At 38.7% G+C, this 14,482-nt stretch overlaps 1 protein-coding gene across 1 annotated transcript in view; it reads right to left on the minus strand.

Annotated features, from left to right (window-relative positions):
• Positions 1-14,482, minus strand: part of vps13a (vacuolar protein sorting 13 homolog A) — a 90,648-nt gene that overhangs the window by 51,590 nt on the left and 24,576 nt on the right. The window contains exons 20-32 of the mRNA XM_055161364.1: positions 13,824-13,960; positions 9,512-9,644; positions 8,695-8,812; positions 7,619-7,763; positions 6,749-6,860; positions 6,483-6,649; positions 5,243-5,399; positions 3,728-3,807; positions 3,575-3,634; positions 2,004-2,208; positions 1,764-1,880; positions 1,538-1,641; positions 319-486 (exon numbers count right to left, since the gene is read on the minus strand). Coding sequence (XP_055017339.1) covers positions 319-486; positions 1,538-1,641; positions 1,764-1,880; positions 2,004-2,208; positions 3,575-3,634; positions 3,728-3,807; positions 5,243-5,399; positions 6,483-6,649; positions 6,749-6,860; positions 7,619-7,763; positions 8,695-8,812; positions 9,512-9,644; positions 13,824-13,960 — 1,703 coding nt within the window. The remainder of the gene's footprint in view (positions 1-318; positions 487-1,537; positions 1,642-1,763; positions 1,881-2,003; positions 2,209-3,574; positions 3,635-3,727; positions 3,808-5,242; positions 5,400-6,482; positions 6,650-6,748; positions 6,861-7,618; positions 7,764-8,694; positions 8,813-9,511; positions 9,645-13,823; positions 13,961-14,482) is intronic.

The raw sequence follows: 14,482 nt of genomic DNA on the forward strand, positions 1-14,482 counted from the left end.
CAGCCTCCCATCCAAAAACTAACAAAGCTTCAGAGATGTGAAGAATAAGTTTTTCCAAGCAGGCTTGGCCTAATTAAATGATTAAAAACACCCAGAATGAATCAGACATTGGTTTGTGGACATAAATAAAGACTTGTAGACACTGATCTCTTATGGATCAGTCTGCTGCTTAGAAAGGGACAAGGCTCAGAAAAGACTGTGATTCAAACCTGTGTGAATTGTATCTGAGTGTGTTTTTGATCAAACTTTGCATAATACACTGCTTTAAAAACTTTCTTATGCATATTTTATTATAAGGAAAGGTAAGGTTTTACTCACCAGTATGGAGGAGAGGAACTTGTTGAGGAAGACAACCTGGATGCAGCCCACATTCAGAGTGACAGATGTGTCCACTTTAGACATGTCCAGGTACGCGTCTCCTTGAGTGGCACAGGTGTAGTTCACCATGCGGAAGTCAAACACCTCCTTATCAGCAATGGACACAGCCTACAAGCACAAGAATCAACCACTTATGTAAATTATTTAGACTATTTTAATAATTTGTACATTTTAATCAAATTTATTTTTCATTTGAACCATTCTTCAATCAGCATAAACTCCAGCTCCAGATAAAGTCAGATGTGTTTCTGAAGGACTGGGCTTCATGTTTTCGGTAGTTGGGGAAAACCGTAGTACCGTATTTTTCAGACTACAAGTCGTACTTTTTTTCATGGTTTGGGTGTTTCCTACGACTTATATATTAAAATTTCAGTATCTGCTGCTCCTGTTCCTCCTGTACCACTGTCACTTCACTCTACTGAGCATGTCTCCTGCAGAAAGAGTCTCTGTCCTGCTGCAAGTCGTGAAATATTCAGCCGAAAACGGAAATCGAGCAGCAGAAAGAAAGTTTGGAGTGAGCGAGAAACTTCTGACACCGGGAGGATGCACCATGAAACTTTCCTGAAGTCACTGGATGGATGGACAAAGCCTGGACTTCAGTGACACCGAAACCATCCTGTCAGGATTCAGAAAGACCGGAATAATTCTAACTGGAACTGATGCTGAGTCTGACGACAGCGACACTGAAGAGGAAGCGACGCTCTGTTTACCTCCGGAGGTCGTGGAGTTGTTCAGAAGTGACACCGAGGACGAAGAATTGAATGGATTTAGTGCTTTGGAGCGAGATGGAGAGTTTGTTAAACTTGTTCTGTTCTGTTGTTTATGTTATAGTTTATCTGAAGAACTGTTCATATGTGACATTGACAGTCTGTTGTTCTCTCTTCTATTGTTTTTATTAGAACTTTCCTTTCGAGATGAAATGTCTGTTCCTGGTCTCAGATTTTATAAAATAAATTTCCCCCAAAAAGTGCGACTTATCTATGTTTTTTTCTTCTTCATTACACATTTTTTGGCTGGTGCGACTTAAAGCCCGAAAAATGCAGTACTCAAATGAAACCCACCCAGACACAGGAAGAACATGCCAACTCTAAAGTGGGGCCTTCTTGTTGGGAGAAGAGAGTGCTAACCACCCCACTGTTTTTATAATAGTTACATGTACCTTTTTGTACAGGGCGTCTTTGTCACAGTCAAGAATGATGATGTTCTTCAAATGAGCCAGAATCTCCATCTCTTTTTTCCTCATGAGAACCTCAGAGACCAGACCTGCACAGGAGGAACAAACATGAAAACAATGGCAGCAAACTTCACCATCCACCATTCATTGGGCGGTGGTTTTGGAACACGTTCTGAAGGACAATGTTTTAAAAAGTAAAATAAAAAATGACCTTCGATGCTGATTTCTGAGATTCTGGCTTTCTGTCCTCGGATGAAGATTTTGAGGCAGCGGAGATCAGCTCTGATGTGCATGTTCACTATGTCTGCAAACTTTGAGCTTTTAACACCTAAAGAAACAAAAAAAAGAAGAGTGTTACTCAAAAACATTGCATTATTTATTTACTTTCTGGCAAGCTCCTGTACTGACAACCGCCTTTTCAAGATCATATTTGTCATTTTTGTTTCCGTACTTGGTCTCCTGACGAGCGCGGTCTCCTCCTTCTTCTCTTCCTCCTTCTCGCCGTCGCCTTCATCTTCCTCTGGGATGGTGGGCAGCTCCTCTGGGCCCACCTCCTTCGGGCTGGACGTCTTTTTTGGCAGAAGATTGTCCAGGAAGTTCATGGTGTTCAGAAGAGCCTCTGTGTGGAGGTGGACGTCCAGAGAGGAGAAGGTCACCTGATCAACACGACAACAGAATCATTTGTTTGAGTTTTTTTACATTTAAAGAAGACCTATCATGCTTTTTCTGCTATATAGTTATAATCTATGTCAGATGTAGATTTTTATTTATTTTTGATCATTTTAAACCACAATGTAGATCTAAAATGATTAGATAAATATAGAATATCTGAATAGATAAAAGTCCATTGCTATGGACAGGTACAGTTCATGGGAGCAAAAAGTGATTTTTTTTCATTTTCAAATTGTGCCAAAACGGCTATGAAGCGCCGCTGAATCCTACATGTGGGTTCGGTCAAGTGGTAACGGAGGGAAACAGGGGCAGATTTTTTACATTCAAATGTCTCTTATTCAGAAACTAGAGGGACTATTGAAATAAGTAAAGTATCAGAATGTAGGAAAGAGTTACACTCCAACAGGGTCAAGTTAAACCTGTGATATTCTTTCAAGTTGTTGACAAAAAATTTTAAAACTCATGTTGGTAACGGAGGGAATGAAATATGCAGCACTTTTTGGTCAATAAATACAAACAGTGATAACTCGTGGTTCTCACTTACATATCCTTAACAAACTGGTTTAGAATATTTGCTTCATATAGTTTTCTACCATATGGTACAAGATTAGGTTGAAAAACCTCTTACTTTTTGAGTAATGAGATTTTTTATTAAGAAAGGTCATGGTAACGGAGGGAAAAGTAACAGAGGGAAAATTGTGCAAACAAGTAGAAGGTGCAGGATTTTGTATAATTTGTCAACTTTTTTCTTCTGAAAACTTTAATATTACTTCAAAATGAAAGGAAACTTTCTATAAAATATGTCAGTCCTTCCAAGCAAATTTTTATAATTTTAAATACTTTTTTTGTTTTAAATCATGTACCTTCATCAACAGTTCAAAGATGGAATAACACAAGATATGATGAAATACATCCATTTATTGACATGATTTGCAGGTCTTTGAAATTTGGGAAATAATTTTTGTTCCATGTTTCATACATGGTCTGTTTAAAACATATGTAACTTTAGAACCAAAAATGGTACAGAAAAAAGGTCAACAGTTTCATAAACTAGAGTACATATGTATCTGTTCAATACATTTTTATATCAGATGCATTAACTTGAATTTTTGGCCTTGTTGTTTACTTCTGCTTGACTGGGCCCATGTATCGTGTATTTTGAAAATAAAATAAAGATGAGTTATTGATTTGGTGATATGATGTGGTTTCAACATTTGGGCATAGACTGAAATGCAACAATAGAGGAACCACATGCATTTTAGAAGAACGTTGACATTTCAGCCCTCATGGTTTGCCATTTGTGACCTTTCAAATTCCAGTATCTCATTAATAGCTGTCACTGATGCTCACCTTGGTCAGCTGCTCCGTGTTGCTGTGCAGAGACTTGAACTCAGGGCCGTTTTTATCTGCCTAAAAACACACACACAAAAAACAAACAATTAAACAAGTCTAACATTCTGTATACTGTATGAAACTCAATCTCTTGGTTCTTGTGGCTCAGACCTTGATGTACTCCAGCGTGAGCAGGTCCTCTTCACAGTTGTCTCGTGTGGTGATGAGCTGAACCTCTTTGGCCTCAGAATCTACATGAAAACATTTTTAAACACAATACTTTAAACACAACTTACATATAGAGCTAAACAATCCGTGTATCATTCGTTTTTCAAAATAGAATCAAAAATAAGAAAACAAAAAAACAACTATTTTCTTCATTATTTGTCTCCAAAACCAAAATGAAAAAATTGATAACCATTTGTTTTTTTTTCATTTTTTGATTTTGTGTTTAAATAAATAATGGAAAAAATGGATAATGTCTGTTTCCCGTTTCCGTGACTTGATCTGCGATGCCGGACTGAACCAGGACTAAAACAGGACTAAACCGTTCTCAGTCCTAGTCTCAGTCCCGGTCTCAGTCCTAAACTAGGACTAAACCAGGACTAAACCAGAACTGAACCAGGACTAAACCAGGACTAAACCAGAACTGAACCAGGACTAAACCAGAACTGTCAGGTGATCAGGAAACCAGGACCAGACTAGGACTGACATCGGGACCCGGTTAAGTCAATTCTGGTTCAATTCTGGTTTAAAGCTGGTTTAGACCTGTTCAGTCCTGTTTTAGTCCTGGTTCAGTCCGGCATTGCAGTGTAAGTCACGAAAACGGGAAACGGCCGTTATCTGTTTTTTCCATTATTCATTTAAACACAAAATCGAAAAATGAAAAAAACTAAATTAGCTTTCTCATTTTGGTTTTGGAGACAAATAATGAAGAAAATTGTTGTTTTTTTCCATTCTTATTTTTGGTTTTATATTGAAAAACAAATGAACGAATGATACACGGATTCTAGACTGGCCCCTGCGGCTCGTCCTTTTTATAAGATACAGGTTCACTTTTTCTAAACCAGTGTGTAATCATATTTTTTTTTTTTACGTTCTAATTTTTACAGTCCATTCTTTATTGATTTAATTACATCAACAAACATATTTTCAGCCGTTACAAGAAAAAACAGCTCTGAAAAAGAATTGGCTCTGATTGCCTTTTGAAAAGCCGTGCCAAGTGCAGAGAGTGAGTCAGCCTGTGATTTACACTGTGGCATTCAGACCTGCTTCTTGATACAAATCTGGAGAGCCAGTTTAAAATATAACACTACAACGGACAAAAATGTCACAGATCTTGCATTCAGAACCCTATAGAACACAGGAGCCAACTTCTGTCGATGTGCACCTTGTTATTTGGTGAAAAATATGATCTTTTGTCCACAGATAATATTTAGTAAAAGCAAAAAATTTACTGCAAATGTTAAAGTTCCGTTGATTCATGGGGCTTATAAACCGATGGCAGTGAATAATCCAGGTTTTAGAAATATGGGAGGAATATGAGGAACGAGAATTTGTTAATGTTGTGCCTCTCTGTTCTGTTTTTTGTTCTGTTTATGTTTATGTTTAATATATTCAAAAATGTAATTCATATTTCAATTATTAAAACAGAAAAGAGACTGTGACCTCCTTCCTGACACTGACCCATGTACTCGGGGCACTTGAGGCAGATCTCCTTCAGGTAGGTGTTGGACGTCATGTCAAAGGTTCTGAGCTTCAGTTCTGTGCCCAGACCCTCGATCTCCAGCAGCAGAACAGTGATCTCCACGGCCTCCGAGAGGCGACACAGCTCCACCGAGAACTGGACAAAAACACACACAAACATGACTCAGACTGGGGGCGCTAATACTGGCTCTGGTGCTCGCAGAAGATCAGAATAAAACTAATATAGTTTTACAAATAAAAGATTTTACACTGGAATCTAAGGTGTCACTTGATAAATTCAAGATTTTTCTCAAAATTGTGGTGACCAAGAGGTGTGTATGTTTTTCTTGAGAGACGCAAATGGTTTTATCAGAGTTCCCACTCTTTTTCATTGACAAAATTTCAAAACTTTTCCATGACTTTTTCATGACCTAAAGTGAATTTTCCATGATTTTACGGCACTTTACGGCACCTACATGTGAACTGATCAGACTTTTAGGGTTAAATATTAAATGTTAACCCTTTCCACTCACTTTATGGTTTGGTATTACATTTTTTTAACATTCAAAATACTGTCAGTGTATTTATTGTCGTCTCTTTTAAACAAAAGGTGCAGATGTTCAGAAATAATCAGAATAGCCTCATGAGAACTTAACAGAACACTGTAGTTGTGTGAAAGAGATACTGAAATTCCATGACTTTTCCAGGATTTCCATGACCATGAGAACCCTGTTTTATAATGTGGTTGGTACTTTATGATTTTATTGTTTTTATTGATTGTGTTGGCTGCTACCTAGGCCAGGTCTCTCACTGATCACTAATATTTAGCTCCAGTATTTTGCTCTGTGTGTCCATGTGACATTCTCAGTTTATCCTCAGTTCATCTGATGAGACGTTTTAAAAAGTCTCGGGAGTTACAAAACTGGGGCTGATTTGGTCACATATTCACATAAAATATGAAACAGTTATATTGGCCAGAATGAAACAAAACAAAAACAAGAATATAAAGGTATGCTTTTAGCCTTTGTTGTTGTTAAATTTAAATTCTATTCATAGTTTATGCGTTAACCTCACATTTGGTCATAGAGAGATCTGAGCAGAGTTCTAATGGATTTTCATACCTTCTTGAGCAGTAGTTTCACAGTCATTTACTTGAAGCACTCATGTCTGTTTATACTAGATTACACTGTCAAACTTTGTGCCACGTCTGATATAAATCGTTTGGCATCAGTGTAAGTACCTTGTCTATTTCGAAGTTGAGTACGAGGTCGGTCATGTTCTTCTTGGCGTCGTCCTGCAGGCTTGTTCTCTTGCTGATGGTGCGCAGAGGTCTGGGATCATCAGGGAAAAAGGGTTTATCGTCCAGAGGAGAAGTGGGAGCGTCGTAGAACAGTTCCTCCTCTGAGCCTGTCACACACACGCACAAATGGGACTTTACACTTAGGGCTTTGGAGAAACATGGAATTAAAATTGTAATGAGATTGTGGCAGTAAAACGTCTCTTTACCCATTGAGGTGAGGCTGGTGATGGTTTCGCAGGACTCGAAGATGAAAGAGGAGCGCTGGTCTCCCAGGCTCAGGGGGCGTCTGTGTGTGAGCTGAGGAGTGAAGCTCCTGGGCTAAAGACAGAGGAGAAACAGGCATCTATAATATAATGACTTTATGAAGAGAAGAATCTTTGGCATTCACAAAAATCTTATGCTGCATTCTATTGTGCTCAGGACTCGGGAAAAAACGATCTTCACCTCGAGAAAGTGCAATGGAACGGCCAATCCAAAACACAAACTAGGGATAGAACTTTCTCTGATCTGGCCAAGATTTTAAAACTTACATCGGGTTATTCATCTTGTTTTCAGTTTTATTATCTACTTAATAGTTCTGAGATGCTTAATTCTAGTCTAGAGATTTGACTTGTCAAGCACGGATAGATAATTTCACTACTTTTAAGTCATTTTCTGATAGATTTAAGTGTTTTATAAATTTTGGGCACGCTTTTTTGAAGTGTACCTTGATAAAGCCCTGGTCTGTTTGTGTCTGTAACTTGACTGTTCTGGTCTGTTTGTGTCTGTCTTGAGTCTGTTTGTCTGTCTTGACGTTCCTGGTCTGTTTGTGTCTGTGATCCTTGGTCTGTGTCTGTTGATCTTGATCTGTTCTGGTCTGTTTGTCTGTCTGTCTGTTTGTGTCTGTATCTTGACTGTTCCTGGTCTGTTTGTGTCTGTATCTTGATGTTCCTGGTCTGTTTGTGTCTGTATCTTGACTGTTCCTGGTCTGTTTGTGTCTGTACTTTGATGTTCCTGGTCTGTTTGTGTCTGTATCTTGATGTTTCTGGTCTGTTTGTGTCTGTATCTTGATGTTTCTGGTCTGTTCGTGTCTGTACCTTGATGGAGCCCTGGTGAGGGTTGGAGCGAGCGGGGGGCCGGCTCTCAGGCAGAGGAATACTGTCCACCAGCTCCAGGACACTGCGCAGTTTGTTATCAGAAATACGCAGAGACAGACGCGGGAGCTCTCCAGACAGCTTATACCTGCAGAAAGGAAAGGGTTACAGCAGGAGCAACTTCTGAAAGCATATAAATTTTGTAAAAGTTTAGCAGTTTTAATTGTGCACTTTTGAACTGAACCTTTTTACTGTAATGTATAACTCAAATAGCTCAAATACCGTATTTTTCAGACTATAAAGCGCACCGGAATATAAGGCGCAATATCAATAATGTTGAATTCTCTCATCCATTTTCATACATAAGGCGCACCAGATTATAAGACGCATTAAGCGAAACAAACGGACGAAACTTGAGACTGATACTTTAGCCCAGGCGTCCACGATCCATTAGCAGATTGCGGCATAATTTCGCCCGCCGTTGCCTCCCTATCTTGGTGAATGTGTATTATGAACGTAAATGTGGGTGGATAATTTAAGTTTGTTTTTTATTTCCTACAAGGAGATCTCAAATATATGTCGAGTAATAAGGTGTTTAATGCAACTTTGCACACATTTGTTTACATTTTAGAGAAATAAGACTTAAAACCACATGACTCATTTGCATAAACTATAAGCGCTGAAAAAACAGCTCGCTCCTTGTGCGCTGATGCTGTTCAGCTTCTGTCGGGCTAAACACGACTCACTTACTCTGCGAGGCTCCTGACTGCAGTAGCCATAATGCTCCAACAATCCATCAAGCGGTGCGGCCTTATAGTTTAACAAAGTCGTACTAAAACATTTTGATAGATTTTTGAGCACCGTGTACCACATAAAATCCATTCAAGGTCAATAAGCACAATTAATTAATGAATTAATACATAAGGCGCACTGGATTATAAGGCACACTGTTGATTTTTGAGAAAAATTAAAGGATTTTAAGTGTGCCTTATAGTCCGACAAATACGGTACTTGTAAGAGAAATACATTCAGTCTTAATCTGACGTGTCATGAAACCCCAGAGCTGATGACAGACTCACTTGGCCATGCGGGAGTCTTTGACGACCATGGCACGACTAAACACCACCTTCAGATCCACCGGCTCCAGGATGTGCAGAGGAGACTCTCTCTGTTTACGCGCCATTTTCCAATCTCCATCTGACACAAAACAATATAAAGGAATGAAATTAACTACATCTTTAAATCAGTTATTCAGAATATGTATGCCATGGACTTTTGTATGTAAATCTCAGGAAAAAATTTAAAGTTTGGTTTTAGCTGTAATGTCCAACACTGCAAAAAAAGCTAGGCCAAAATTTAAGATATAAACACTTAAATTAAAAGTAGTGAAATTATCTGTCCATGCAGCAAGATAATTGTACTTGACAAGTCATCTTAAATTGAACTACCTCAAGACAAGAATTAAGCAGTCCCAGAACTAGTAAGTCGATAATAAATCTGAAAACAAGATGAATAACCTGAGATAAGTTTTAAAATCTTGGCCAGATCAGAGAAATATGCAGTGAAGCAAGAGGCCGTAAAAGCTTCTACAGCGTGAAAACCCTAACTGCTTGATGTTTATGATGCAAGATGATGTAAATGGTCTAAATATTAAACTGAAGTCTTGTAGATGGTTTGTGTTGCGCTATTCATGCATATATGAAATTGTGGATCATACAAAAGTCATATTTTTTGTGCAAATGTATGCTCACTGTACATGTTTTTGTTCTATTATTGTGAAAACCTTCAAGAAAAATAAAGTGACAAAAAAAAGAAAACCCTGATTGCTGTCATCTTCTCGTGCTGTGAGGAGTTTGAGTAATGAGCCTGTCCGTTCCAGTGTGTTCTGAGCCGTACCTGGTTTGCTGTAGAGGAACTGCAGGCTGCTGAGCTGGATGTCGAAGCTGTCGTAGGCTCTGGACATGATGTCTTCGATGTTACTGCAGGTGACGGACAGCTGCGGCAGGTGCTTTCTGCTCTGGCTCGACATCTGTGAGAGCAATAAACTTCTGTCAGGGCTCCATCGCTGCGGGCTGGGTTAGGACGCCAAAAGTATAAAAAAATCTGATGCTAATCGACACTAAAACTAGTATCGAAACTAGAGACTCATTTGAGCAAGTATCGATACTAGAGCCCGACCGATATATCGGTTGGCCGATAATATCGGCAGATATGGGCACCTGGAGGCATATCGGCTATAAGTCCCGGTTTAGTCCTTTTTCAGTCCTGGTTTAGACCTGGTTCAGTCCTGATTCAGTCCTGCTTTAGACATGCTTTAGACCTGCTTGCAACAAAACAATCTGAAGAGCCCACTTGGGAGCCAAAAGAGCCGGTTCTCTAAAAAGAACTGGAATACCCATCACTAGTGTCTAGAATGTGATGCAAAAATGCCATTAAGCCAACCTACTGTCTGTAAATATGATGTAAAGAGGCAGAATAACAATAAATGTTGCCTAAATAAACCCAATTTAAAATCCACCAGAGCCAAACCTAAGTTTTTTAAACAATTCAACATTTACAGTGAATTTTTACATCACTAAATATATCGGCGATTATATCGGCTATCGGCAGTGACAAACTCCCATTATATCGGTTTCATATCGGCCACAGCAAAATCCATATCGGTCGGGCTCTAATCGATACTAAAAAATTCATATTCAGAGGACAGAAATGAACCTTCCTTGTATATCTTTAGAATGATCTTAAGCTGTATCAGAATTACATATATAAACACACATGGGAATAGAAAAGAAAGTACTACCATATTTTTTACTCTCATTGTTGGTATAGGAATCTGTATTTAGTATCGAATCTATTCCTTAGTGATGAATTAGAGTTTGAAATTTTAGTATCGTAACAAGATCCATGTACCATATGCTCTTTTTTGTTTTTGCTTTTGTTATTTCTTTATTACTCTTTAGTGTCAAACAAAAAAAAAAACAGATTCTCACCTCTATTTCCAATATTTAATTAAAAGTTTATTTCATGTAAACACCAATCAAAAAGCAGTGATTATGCCTTTTTCAATTTTGATCTTTTATTCTCTCTGGTTTATTTGTCCCTGGGAAATTATGCTGCTTAGTGCTGTGTGTGAATTCAAGAATTCAGTGTCACCTGAACAAAGGAGAGTTTATGGCCTCGCTGCTTCCTCGTCATGGAGTTCAACAATGACTAAGACGCAAAAGTAAACACGTTGCTATAAAAGAAGAGGAGATGTTTGTCCACAAAATTGCAACGATTTTTCAGGTAAGTCCTTTTAGCAGCAGAACTTCCAGGGGAAATAAACCAGAGAGAATAAAATACACCAACACCATCAAATAAAAACCTAATTAAATATTGGAAATAGAGGTTGAAATCTGTTTTGTTTCTTGACACTAAAGTGGAGTAATTAAATATATCAAACTGTTTTCATTCTTAATTGAAATTGAAATTGGTACATGGTACATGGACCGAACAACTCCAGGCTGGGTTCATGTGATACAAAACCTACAATTTACACTGAGCTCCTCACAACTCAAACACTCCGAAGAGTCTTAAAATGACAAATTGTCTCTGTTTCTGTACTTACTGGGTCTTTTTATATGTGTATTTTTAAATCCAAAAGAGGTGGAGTTCATGTAGATAAGGAAGCAGTCAAACCCTGGGACTACACCAGAACTAGACCAAGACTGACCAGTACTAAACCAAGTCACGTTATCTTGGTCTCTGTTTATCGCTCAACTGTCTCCAAACGGTCGAGTCGTACCTTGAAGTGTCCCAGGTCGAGCAGCAGGATGTTCTGGGTGTTGTCATAGTAACCGGTCTGAGGGATGATGACGTAAGAGGCCATGAGGTTCACCTTCAGGTCCAGGGTTTTCTGAGTCTCGATCACGTACATCAGACCTGCAGCACAGATCACAGCGGGGAATGGAAACACAGCGAGCAGATATTGACAAAAATAAACATTGTGTACAGTATAGTATATTTTTAAAAACACACTAACTTTTCTGGTGCAGAGTCTGAAACCTTCTACTCATTAGATGTTACTGTTACGTCTGGAAAGTTCCACAGTAGGTCTACGGTATTAAAAAAAACTATAGCCATAGAGACACCAGCAATGTTTTTAAGCAATAAAAACGGTAGTTGATAAAATGTAGAATAAATAAGTTTAATGCCAAACTGTGAAACATTACAAGCAAAGCAGTAACATCTGCGTGAGCAGGTGGTGGAACTCCACCAGAAAGTCCCTGCTGTTACTTTATATTAAACAGTCATAAGCTAAATTAAACGTTTTGTTAAAAAATCTTTTCAGATCATTGGTTAGTTTCTAGTGTTAAACATCAGAAAAAAACAACAACTTTAAAACAATTATTTCCAGACTCTTGTAGAATATATTGTCACTTGTAAGTGCAAGTGTGTTTGGGGTTAAAACTGTGTGGATGGAATGTCAGATTCTGATCTGATCTGACCAAGAAAATAAACACAAAGCAAATGACCTTCTCAGGATGTTGTGGGGATCCTGTCATTTTCAGTTTAAATACTGGACTGTAAATACTGTAGTTCATGCCACAGAAGAATCGACACTGGGATGAGGAGAATAAGTCTTAATTCTTCCTACTCCATTTCAAACAGCAATCTTTAATTTGTATGAGTCAATCTTGGACTGAAATTGTACAGATTATATTCCTCTTTGTATCACCTGTTCGCTCCACTAAAACACTGCTCAAAATAAGTATTAATAATAAAATACAGTTTTCATACTCATTTCATTTAATACTCTACACTGTCAACCAAAGCAGGGTTTTAGATCACAATATTATACAAAGAGGGTCACATATGTGTATAACAGATGAGTGCACTGACCGGTGGCTGTGCGGTCCCTGAACTGCTCCAGCTTCATCAGAGTGGCGTTGGTGAGTTCGTCCAGCTCCAGGTCGTCTGGAGGTCTGAAGAACGCAGCCATCCCGTTCACTGTGGTCTACAGGAGAGAGACAGTTCAGGTTTATAAAGTCTGAAAATGTTTAGTGCAGCAACCAAATGATATTTTCCGTAAGACATATTATTCAAAATGTACTTTTAGCCAAATTATAACAGTGTTCCCTCATAATTAGCCCGTCCAGAGTTGTATTTTGAGTGATACATGCATGTTTGAATAAAAATAAATAAAACTACAGATCGTTAAGTAGCAACAAAGCCTGAATCATTCTCATTCTCATTCAGTATTCAGTAGTTATTATAAAGATGTTCAAAAACATGTGTCTTGTTTAAACATGTGAGCTCTGCAGTCGCACTCACAGAGTCGTAGATGATCTCGAGAGGCTGTGACGTGACGTGGAGCCTCTGGTTGGCGCTCTCGTCCAGGGGGTTGGTCTCAAACAGGATGCAGAGCAGAGGAGTCCCCGCCCCCGTCGCCGCCTTCCTCGACGACAGCAGCGTGGGAGCCGGGTGCTGATTGGCCAGGCCCGTGACCTCGAACAGAGTCAGCNTTTATTCTCTCTGGTTTATTTGTCCCTGGGAAATTATGCTGCTTAGTGCTGTGTGTGAATTCAAGAATTCAGTGTCACCTGAACAAACAAAGGAGAGTTTATGGCCTCGCTGCTTCCTCGTCATGGAGTTCAACAATGACTAAGACGCAAAAGTAAACACGTTGCTATAAAAGAAGAGGAGATGTTTGTCCACAAAATTGCAACGATTTTTCAGGTAAGTCCTTTTAGCAGCAGAACTTCTGGGGGAAATAAACCAGAGAGAATAAAATACCAACACCATCAAATAAAAACCTAATTAAATATTGGAAATAGAGGTTGAAATCTGTTTTGTTTCTTGACACTAAAGTGGAGTAATTAAATATATCAAACTGTTTTCATTCTTAATTGAAATTGGTACATGGACCGAACAACTCCAGGCTGGGTTCATGTGATACAAAACCTACAATTTACACTGAGCTCCTCACAACTCAAACACTCTGAAGAGTCTTAAAATGACAAATTGTCTCTGTTTCTGTACTTACTGGGTCTTTTTATATGTGTATTTTTAAATCCAAAAGAGGTGGAGTTATTCACTCATGTAGATAAGGAACAGTCAAACCCTGGGACTACACCAGAACTAGACCAGGACTGACCAGTACTAAACCAAGTCACGTTATCTTGGTCTCTGTTTATCGCTCAACTGTCTCCAAACGGTCGAGTCGTACCTTGAAGTGTCCCAGGTCGAGCAGCAGGATGTTCTGGGTGTTGTCATAGTAACCGGTCTGAGGGATGATGACGTAAGAGGCCATGAGGTTCACCTTCAGGTCCAGGGTTTTCTGAGTCTCGATCACGTACATCAGACCTGCAGCACAGATCACAGCGGGGAATGGAAACACAGCGAGCAGATACTGACAAAAATAAACATTGTGTACAGTATAGTATATTTTTAAAGACACAATATGTAACATTTCTGGTGCAGAGTCTGAAACTTTCTATTCATTATGGAGATGTTACTGTTATGTCTGGAAAGTTCCACAGTAGGTCTACGGTATTAAAAAAAACTATAGCCATAGAGACACCAGCAATGTCTTTAAGCAATAAAAACGGTAGTTGATAAAATGCAGAATAAATAAGTTTAATGCCAAACTGTGAAACATTACAAGCAAAGCAGTAACATCTGCGTGAGCAGGTGGTGGAACTCCACCAGAAAGTCCCTGCTGTTACTTTATATTAAACAGTCATAAGCTAAATTAAACGTTTTGTTAAAAAATCTTTTCAGATCATTGGTTAGTTTCTAGTGTTAAACATCAGAAAAAACAACAACTTTAAAACAATTATTTCCAGACTCTTGTAGAATATATTGTCACTTGTAAGTGCAAGTGTG

This window comes from Boleophthalmus pectinirostris, unplaced genomic scaffold (genome assembly GCF_026225935.1).
Source record: "Boleophthalmus pectinirostris isolate CB_2022bp ecotype Guang Dong unplaced genomic scaffold, ASM2622593v1 HiC_scaffold_4, whole genome shotgun sequence".
Taxonomy (NCBI): Eukaryota; Metazoa; Chordata; class Actinopteri; order Gobiiformes; family Gobiidae; genus Boleophthalmus; species Boleophthalmus pectinirostris.